This window comes from Carlito syrichta, unplaced genomic scaffold (assembly GCF_000164805.1).
Source record: "Carlito syrichta isolate Samal-C Ts95f unplaced genomic scaffold, Tarsius_syrichta-2.0.1 Scaffold309717, whole genome shotgun sequence".
NCBI lineage: Eukaryota > Metazoa > Chordata > Mammalia > Primates > Tarsiidae > Carlito > Carlito syrichta.
The window spans coordinates 235,831-245,520 of record NW_007253813.1 but is presented as its reverse complement, the minus strand read 5'-3'; the positions used below and the strand labels follow the sequence as shown (position 1 = coordinate 245,520).

The window sequence follows — 9,690 nt, the reverse complement described above, 5'->3', positions numbered from 1 at the left end:
TGCGTTTCCATTATTTTAACACAGCCTTGGCCACAGTCTTCCAAGTAGAATGCCAGCATGCTTCATCTCTCTGTTTCTTTTTGTCTGAGAACTGGCACCTTTAGTGGTCAGAATGAGAGCCAGTGAATTGCTGGTTCTCGAGTTAGTTAGCAGCCTCTACTTCTAGTGTTTCTCATAACACCTTGACTTTTAAGTGGTGTTGGAAGTCAGTAAGAGCTCTTGAGGTTTACAGCCTTCTTACCTTCCTAAGGGCTTCCACCACCAGCAACTGTGTTCGCACCTGGATTCTAGACTGAGGCAGGCCCTGCGTGAGTTCTCCCGATGAGCAGCTTCACTGTTACCCTGCCCAGGTGGACATACATGGGGCTGCGTGTCTGTTAGCATTCGTTTCCTTCTCAGTTTGCCATCCTCTCCTCATACATCCTTGGAAATCTCAGCCTTAGGTTCATGTTTTCTTCAACTGGCTGGTTCTGAGGGACCAAAAAAACGCCAGTGTAGAAACTAACTACTTAAGTATCCATGTGTGTTGCTCCACGTCAAAGCAAACTTGCAGACGGACCGAGGATAAGTTAGTTTTTAATCTTGGCTTGTAGCTCCCAAGAACCTGCTGCCTGGAAGGTGAGCTCAGCCCCTTCCTCTTGCTCTGGCACAGCACCTGCTGCAGAGACCTGACCCTCATTGGCCAGTAGAATCCTGACGTGAGGTGTGCCTCTTCTCAACAAGGCCCTAACTCTGAATCATCATGTCGCTCTGCAGCTAGCGCTGGTGGGGAAAATCAGCCTGCGGAGTGCACTTTCCAGGTAGGTGACTGAGAACTCAGTTTTGGGCGAGATACTCTGAACATCCATTCTGACCAAGTAACGGCCTTGAACTTTTCAGGGAAAAATTAAGGCCTATAGGAGTCTCCGTTTTCTGTTTATAAATGTTTATTTCACACAGTCTTAAGCTTCTAGTATCTGGAAAAGAGACTTTTCTATGCTGAAACTGATAATCTCTCCAATTTTTGCTTTTGGTCCCAGCTGCATTCCCAGTGGTCCACTGGCTCCCAACCTCTGTTCATAAACCTGTGCATATGAGTTCCCCTTTCTCTTTAGTTTTAAAGTTGACCTTTTGACGGTGTTGTTCCTTGTTTCTGACAAGCGGCCTCGATGTGCTGTCCATCTACTTCCTCCCTGCTCAAGCACATCCCTAAAAGGCCTGGAGTGAAACAAGTGGCTTCTTGCTATAGCAGAGGCCCTCGTTTCTTAACACCCCCCTCCCCCATGAAACAGTGCCAGTGAGACATTTCTCAGCTGGCATTTATATAGGAAAAAGACATATCACCTGAAACTTGACATTAAAATGTTTTTAAAATCTTGTTTAAAAACAAGATGGATGTGAAGACAGCTCTGAGTTATGACTAAAATTCACTTAGAACCAGAATCAAGTTTCGAAAAGCCTTGAGCATCGAAGGGGACATGCTGCTTTAATGACACCAGAGCTGAAAGGCATTGTGATTAACATTATGTAAAGCGAGCATGTGTTGTAAAGTAGGAACTGAGGACAGTGAGACTCTGTGTAACTCTTTTTAAAGGGACAGGAGAAACCAGAGTGTCAGAAGAGCAAGTGGGAGTGAAGACTCCCACGGGCTGGGAAGAACAGGAAGAGTCAGTATATGTGGAGTAAGCTTGTTCTACGTTGCCTCAAAGTTAGGTGACCAGTGTGTGGTTAGAAACTAGGTCTTAGGCTGGGCTCGGTGGCTCAGCCTGTAATCCCAGCACTTTGGGAGGCTGAGGTGAGTGGATTGCCTGAGACCGCAGGTTCGAGACCAGCCGGGCAACACGGTGAGACCTCCACAATAAATCAAAAAATTAGCCAGGTATGGTAGTGCACACATGTAGTTCCCAGCTACTTGGAAGGCTGAGGCGGAAGGATCGCTGGAGCCCAGCAGGTCGAGGCTGGGGTGGCTGTTGAGCAAGCCACTGCACTTCAGCCTGGGGGAAAGAGTAAGACTCCAACTTAAAAAACAAAACAAAACAAAAAACTAGGTCTTTAGTTCACCATAACATCTGAGGACTCTAAACAGACTGTCTTAAAAGTATTCAAGCAAATAAAGGCCCCAAATGTCTTTGGAATCAAACTCAAATCCGGCACCTACATGCTGCTTAGTAAATGCTTAGTGAATTTTAATGAATGCTACCATCTCTGCCAAGATTTCATTGATTTTAAAACTCTAGTATCCTTAGCTGCATATGAACAATGTGCCAGGCACTAGGCTTACAGGAAAAGATGCTAGACTGTCCTGTCATGGGTTATATGCCCATATTCTATAAAATAGGGTAATGTTGGCTGGGCTTGGTGGCTCAGCCTGTAATCCCAGCACTCTGGGAGGCTGAGGTGAGTGGATAACCTGAACCCGCGGGTTCGAGATCAGCCTAGGCAACTTGGCGAGACTGGGCGTGGTAGTGTGGGCCTGTAGTTCTGGCTCCTTGGAAGGCTGAGGCAGAAGGATTGCCGGAGCCCAGCAGGTGAGGCTGTGGTGCCCGGGAGCGTGCCCCTGCACTCCAGCCTGGGTGACGGAGTGAGACTCCAACTCAAAAAAAAGGGGCGGGGGGTAGTGTTTGTCCTTCAAACTGCAGGGTTTGAAATCAGCTTTAGTGGGTAACTAGAATTTAATGAAATGGAATTCGAGTCTAAGCACATGCAGTTTTGTGGGTTTTTTTAACGTTGCAACAGATGTGCATATAGAAATACATAAGTGTACTAGATCATGATGTATGTTTTTAATGGTCACAGTCGACGCTGAAACAGGAAATGAGAAGCACAGGTGGGCACGGGCAGGTTTTCTAGAACCATTTAGATTGGACCTTAAAGAGTGGCATTTCACCAGAGACATGGGCAGACTTCATTTGGTTGGTGTAAGGGGATGTGCTAGAACATGGGGTAATCCAAAGGAAGCTACACAAGTCAGCGAACACATCTTCAGCCTGACCCAGAGAGCAGCCTATCAAAAAATCGCTATCCAGCTGAACCTGCCCAGTAGTGGACTTGATGGATCCCAGGACTACTAAGGATCAAGCCCAAGGATACTTTTCACAGCTCAGTAAAATGAGAGGCTTGAAAATGAAGATGGTCCAGCAGGATTAAAGGTCACGATGACCTATTTCCAGGACAACTTAAGCTTTGCCACGGGCACCGATGGCATCTGTACCCACGACGGTGGCCCCCTCTACTGGCCCTTGCTGCATAACCCCACCGGGAAGCCCTTCGATACAGGTAACTAGTGAGGCCTCCTATGGGCAAGAGCTGCAGTGGCCAGGGGACCCTCTCTGCTCCCATCCTGTTTTTTCATGCCCCTGGCCAACCTCATGGCCTTGGATGTGTCGACAGGAAGGAAACCAGGGAAGCACAGATCTGGAGATCAGGGGTGTGGTGACTGCTGGACCTGATGAGAATTTGCCTGACATGTCTTTATTTCCTTCCGAGTTAACACAAACGATTTGGTCCACCCTGAGTCAAGCAAGTTACTCTACAACGGGTGGCACATCTCATCTGGGACTTGGAGGCTGCTTTTATCCCGAGCCTGCTAAGAGCATAGGATTTAAATTAATACAAAGAAATACAGAAGTAGTATGCCTTAAAAAAGAATGTCTAAAAATCAGCCGAGCGTGGTGGCGCATGCCTGTAATTCCGGCTACTTGGAAGGCTGAGGCGGAAGGATCGCCGGAGCCCAGCAGGTCGAGGCTGCGGTGGCCGGAAGCGGCCACTGCACTCCAGTCTGGGTGACAGAGTGAGACTTCCACTCAAAAAAAAAAAAAAAAAAAAAAAGAATGTCTAAAATTATGTTTCAGCTCGTTATGTAATTGATTCTGGAACTTCAGACAACATGAAACCAAACACCAGACTTTGGATGTTACATCAGGAGGCACAGGTTTAAAAATGTTGAACACGGTCCTTCAGCAATCAGGTCATCAACTGCAGGCTAAGACAGACCGAGACAGTGAAATGAGACAAGTCTAGGTGGCAGCAGATCAACTCGGCATTTGGAGCTAAATGAAAATACGCAGGCGTGAAGCTGCCCCACGCTAATGCCTCGGGTTATGCCCACCCTCCCCATAGACTGGGTCCTTTGGATTGCATCTCCTCGAAGGGCCATGGAGAACTCAAGTAAAGGCTCTGCCTTCTTTTCACACGAGTGGCTACCGAGTGACTTTTGGGAGGTTTCTGCTCAGCATGGGGAAGGACAACAGAGTCCCCTATCCAGTGTCACCCTGGTTCCTCGTAAGTAACGGAGGGGTGCACAGCTCTAAAAGAACGAAGACTCGGAAATGTGTGGTCTTTGTTGTTTTGATTTACAGAGCTAAAATAAGCCGCTCAGTATCGCTCACTTCACATCTGAAGGAAGTTATTTCAGGGCTCCAAGAGAAACCTGGATTTCCTCAGAATTTTAGTATTTTATATATCTCATACGAGTAAGAAATTACAAGTATTTCTAATACGACAAATAGGTACATTCAGCTTTATAAGGTAATGTACTTTGCAATTTCATTCAAAGACTGAACTTAGAACAGTTCCATTATCTTCTAGTAAAAACTTATTAGTCCCTAAACAGGTGGCCAGAGTCCCCTGCCTTCAAAAGATAAAGGGCATTACACAAAGCATGTGTTCCCATCAGGGAGACTAGATGTATTTTGTTGAATTAAAAATCCACTTAGCAAAGAACACAAGGAAAATTAACATCACCCACAGGTGGTGCTCAGATAGTAGTGCCTCCTTTGGGAACACACAAACCCCAACAAGAAGAAAAAATGTGATTTTGAAAACAAAGTTGGCAGTATTTTTAGGTAGAGGTGGTAATCTTCACAGTAAAAAAAATGTGTTTATCCAATATGGCCACTGTCTTAATTTTTAGAAAGGTACAGAAAGTTCTTTGGGTTTTATGGCAGTGTAGTTCAAACAAACCACAAAATTGTTTAATCCCTTGGTTAAGGTTCTAGGCTTCTGCCACCTCCCCCTTTGAAGAGACACACAGCCCAGGTACTGGAAAGGAGCAAGGTCCATCAACAGTGTTTCAGAGAGCTGTTGACTTAATTTGTGGGTAGAGACCAACCTTCTCATAAATCACTAGAATGATACGTCCCCAACTAAAAATACACCGGCATTTTGGCTCACACATTACACCAGCAGAAATCCATTCACCAAAACCGTCAAAACCAAGAAGCAGGCTTTGGACTTCTGGTGACTCAACTCACAGCTTGGAAATTCCATGTGGCCAGATTGTTTCTACCTTTGTTATTGCTGCTTGTCAAGGAAATTTTCTGCACACACAACTAACGAGAAAACTAACACACTTTTTGAAAAGGCATAGGGTACTCAGTTTTCATCTTGTTGCTTTATTCAGCTTGCTCCAAGGGCACAGTCAATAGTAGTAGGGATCACAAACATCATTTTGATTGGCTTCACAAGCCTGATCAGTAAAACCTGAAAAACAGAAAATGTTACACAAGTTGCCAAGAAAGCACTCCTGGAGTTCACTGACACGATAGCAAGTGGAAAGAATATAAATGCAACAGGTGTTGACATTTAGAACAGTCCTGGGAACCTGCTGGCTTTCAGACAATTCTGGAACCCTTGTTCCAACCCTCCACAGATCGCCGCTGATTTCTTTTGACGTGAAACACGCCTCCGCACACTCCTCCCAGACCCTACTCTTGCTGCACTTGAGTGGTCCCTATTCCCACGGCGCTGGCATATGCCGTCAGGATTTCCACTATCTGCTTGGTCTCCAGGGTCACCCGGGCTTCCTTCAGCCAGTCCTGGGCCACTCGTCGGGACTCCCCCTTCAGCTGGTTGACGAACTTGGCGGCCAGCTCCAGGTCGCCGTGCTCCACGCAGTAGGAGGCATACGACAGCAGCTGGAAGGTGTTGAGATCCTCGGGGCAGAGCTCCGCGGGAGGCTTCCGCTGCTGAGGCGGGAACAGGAGCAAAGACTGCAGGTAGGAGAGCAAGTACTGGTACAAGCTGTTTCTGGTCTCGTCGACCATCGCCACCCTCCGGGCCAGTTTCTGGACCGCAGCGAAGCGGGCCCGGAGGGTCTCTTCGCCGTACACCCCGCGGGTCAGCGACTCGGGAGGGATGGCTGCAGTCAACGCCTGGGCAAACTCGTGGCCGGGACAGCTGGCTCTGACGGCCTCCACGGCGCCCCCCAGCGGCACGGTGGGCACGTCTGCCGAGGAGGTCTTCATGCTGTACTTGAGCGCCTCCACCGAGAGCCAGAGCTGGTGGGCCTTTCTGGCCTCCTCTTCGGCGACCGCGTGACCTGACGGGAGAGGCAAAGAAAGCGTTGCTCTCCGCACCGGCCGGGCACGCCCACAGCACATCGCACGGACTGAATCCGCAAGCAGAAGGTGGGGCCAGACCGACTCGGCGTTTTCTCCCCGCCGGCCCCTTCGTGCCAGGCAATAAGGCACCACACGATCCGAGGAGGGCTTGTTTCCACTAGTCGTGGAGGAAACTGGGAGGCACACCTAGACCTCCCTACCCCTTCCAGCGACACCCTGGGCGACGCAGTGCCACAGAACACAGAAGTCACCCACCTGCAAGATATCTAGTCCAGATCTTGCTCTGCTTAGTGACTGAGAAAGAGACGTTATTTCAGTCAGGCTAAGACTCATCGACATGGCAAAGGCCATCGGAAATTTCTTGCAAAGAACTGGGTGACTTCAAACGAACTTAATGAACTGCCGCAACTTGAAATTCCAGGGGTAATGAGGTTATGTTTATTGCTGTTTGACCAAAAAAAGATGCCATAACATCCCAAGAAAACCCATTTTATCAACACCCTCATTTCTCTCTCAACATGGCACAACTACTGCCCATCTGGTGGGTGGATTCAGCAGAAACACCTCCAGAGCACGGGGCCTCGCTGGCCTTAACGTTACCACCAGGGGCACACAAGACAGCCAAAGTGTTGGATAAACTGCCTTGGAAATGCTGGTTTGTCATATCAACATGGCAAATAGAACTTAGAGTTAATTTTTAGACCCTTGTTAGAAAAGATTTCCTCTCACAACTCTCTAGCTTCCAAACTTAATCAAATCTAGGGCCAATTTTTCCCAAAAAAATGAATAAAAATCAGTAACGTGACTTTGGTATCTTTATGTTCTAACATCAGTGTGTGTGCTCCATTATTCTTTTTTTTTTTTTGAGTTGGAGTCTCACTCTGTCGCCCAGACTGGAGTGCAGTGGCCGCTCTCAGCCACTGCAGCCTCGACCTGCTGGGCTCCAGCGATCCTTCCGCCTCAGCCTTCCAAGTAGCCGGAATTACAGGCATGCGCTACCACGCCCAGCTGATTTTTTGATTTATTGTAGAGATGAGGTCTTGCTGCCCAGGCGGGTCTCGAACCCGCGGGCTCAGGCAATCCACTCACCTCAGCCTCCCAAAGGCGTGGGATTACAGGCTGAGCCACTGAGCCTGGCTGCTCCCTTATTCTTATAAAATTATCCCGAGTTGCACTAAATAAAATTATCTACAAGATAACAGATTTATGCTCACTCTGAACAGCCTGTTCGATTCCTCTCAGTCTGGCATAGGCAGTGTTTATATCCAGAGTAAAGTTATCAACTTGCTCTTGACTAAGACGACGAAATTCTAATTCTTGTTCAGAGAGTTTCTCAGACAAGTCCTGCAATAAAACACAAATCGTATACAGGAAAAAAGGATGCTACTTCAATGCATCTCACTTAACTGGATACTAATATTCCAGCAACTGCTACCTCCTGAAGCAAAAAGGGCCTTTAAGATCTCAGAATAAATGATACCTGCATAATGAACATTTGTATACCTAACCCTGAATTGGACCCCACATCTTTAAAATTAAAAAAATAAAATCTCAAAACAATTGTCCTGAAACTCCTACATTATGTATAAGGTTTCAAAACTTTCATGACTCGCATTTGATGTATAATTCTCTACAAACATACTGATAGGCTTAACATTAGAAGCAGACAAGGAAGGGAGCGAGCTGTTAAAATCAGGGACAAATTACCTAAACACAATAATTAAGCTAACAATATATCTTCTACTTAAGAGCTTACACATTAATTTTTTTTGAAAAAAAAGTCCATCAAAATTTAAAATAACTTCATACTTCCAGAATTTTAACTTTCTGGAAGACTTCCTTACTTAGAAAACTTCATTTCCTTCTTGCAAGACAAAATAAATAAGTTAATCTTACTGTAAGTAATTTCCTAAGTATAAACTAATTATGATTAAAGACATCCTGGTTGGGAGCAGTGGCTCATGCTTGTAATCCCAGCCCTTTGGGAGGTCAAGGCAGGAGAACTGCTTGAGCCCAAGACAAAACTAGGCAACATAACAAGACCTCATCTCTACAAAAAATGTTTTTAACTTGCTGGACGTGGTGGTGTACACTTGTAGTCCCAGCTACTGGGGGAACTGAGGCGGAAGGATCGCCTGAGCCCAGGTGGCTGAGGCTGCAATGAGCTATGATCACACCACTGTATACCACACCTGGGAGACAGAGTGAGACCACAATTAAAAAAAAAAAAAAGGCATCCTGATGATTTGCTTGAATTTCAAGTCTGGGAAGTTTCCTAAACTATAAAATTGAGCACTACCCTATAATCCACAGAAGCTTGTGAAATAAAATAGGAAGTACATGTGTTAAGTATTACTGTCTGTGTTCCTGAAATCCCCTTTACCAAGCCTCCTTAAGGCTTTGAAGATTCCAAATGACTAGAATATGTATACTAAAAACACAAGTGACCTTGAATACAAGATACACCACTATGTAAAAAGGAGCAGTCTTGCAGACACAGAAAAGCCCCACTCCACTAAGACTAGGCAACACTGGAAAGCCCTGCCTGTTCTTTAACATCCTCAGAGGACATTAAAAGGAAAGCAAGGCAAGATGACTACCTGAGCCCAGGGGTTCGAGACCAATCTGGGCAACATGTCAAGACCTTATCTCTACAAAAAATTAGCCAGGCGTGGTGGTGCAGGCCTGTAGCTCCAGCTACTTGGAAGGCTGAGGCGGAAGGATCGCCTGAACCCAACAGTTCAAGGCTACGATGGCCGTGAGCATGCCACTGCACTCCAGCCTGGGCAACAGAGTGAGACTTCCACTCAAAAACAAAGGAAAAAAATAGGAAAGCAGAGCCTGTCAGTAATGTAGGAGGAGGGGTGAAACTTGACCACAGGCCCTCACCTGCTCAAATTCATACTTCAGCTCCTGTTCTTGCACCCTCAGGACATCACGTAAGTGATCAGTGTGGGCGGCTGCCTGTCGGCGAAGCTGGGTCCGCATTTCATTCTCCATGGCTTCTCTGACTTCCTCTACCTGTGAGACCAAACATGACGACGATTACTTCTCAATTCTGCACACATACTTTTAGGAAAAGAGAAAGACAAGTATCAACAATCATAATAGCAGCTTCCATATCTGGAGCCCCTACAACGTGCCTGGCATGTATACACATCCTTTATTTCTACATGTTGTATGAATCATAAAGCCGACCATTGGAAGGTGACTCTAACAGGTGGCACTCTAGACCTCAAACTTGTGTTTTTCCCCCCACATCACCAAGCTGCCTCCCAGATAAAACAAACACTCCTTTCCTGAATCCCATGCTTCCCTGAAAAGTAACTAAGTCTAGCATGTGAAAGATAACTGCAGACATGGGATCAGA

General features: G+C 46.5%; 1 protein-coding gene across 3 annotated transcripts in view; it reads right to left on the bottom strand.

Moving 5' to 3' along the window:
• Positions 1–5,349: 5,349 nt before the first annotated feature.
• IMMT (inner membrane mitochondrial protein) overlaps positions 5,350–9,690 on the bottom strand; it is a 53,053-nt gene continuing 48,712 nt past the window's right edge. For all 3 annotated transcript variants that reach the window (XM_008067582.1, XM_008067583.1, XM_008067584.1), the window contains 3 exons: positions 9,210–9,341; positions 7,535–7,664; positions 5,350–6,298 (listed from right to left, as the gene is read on the bottom strand). In XM_008067582.1, coding sequence (XP_008065773.1) covers positions 5,685–6,298; positions 7,535–7,664; positions 9,210–9,341 — 876 coding nt within the window. In that variant the 3' untranslated portion in view covers positions 5,350–5,684. The remainder of the gene's footprint in view (positions 6,299–7,534; positions 7,665–9,209; positions 9,342–9,690) is intronic.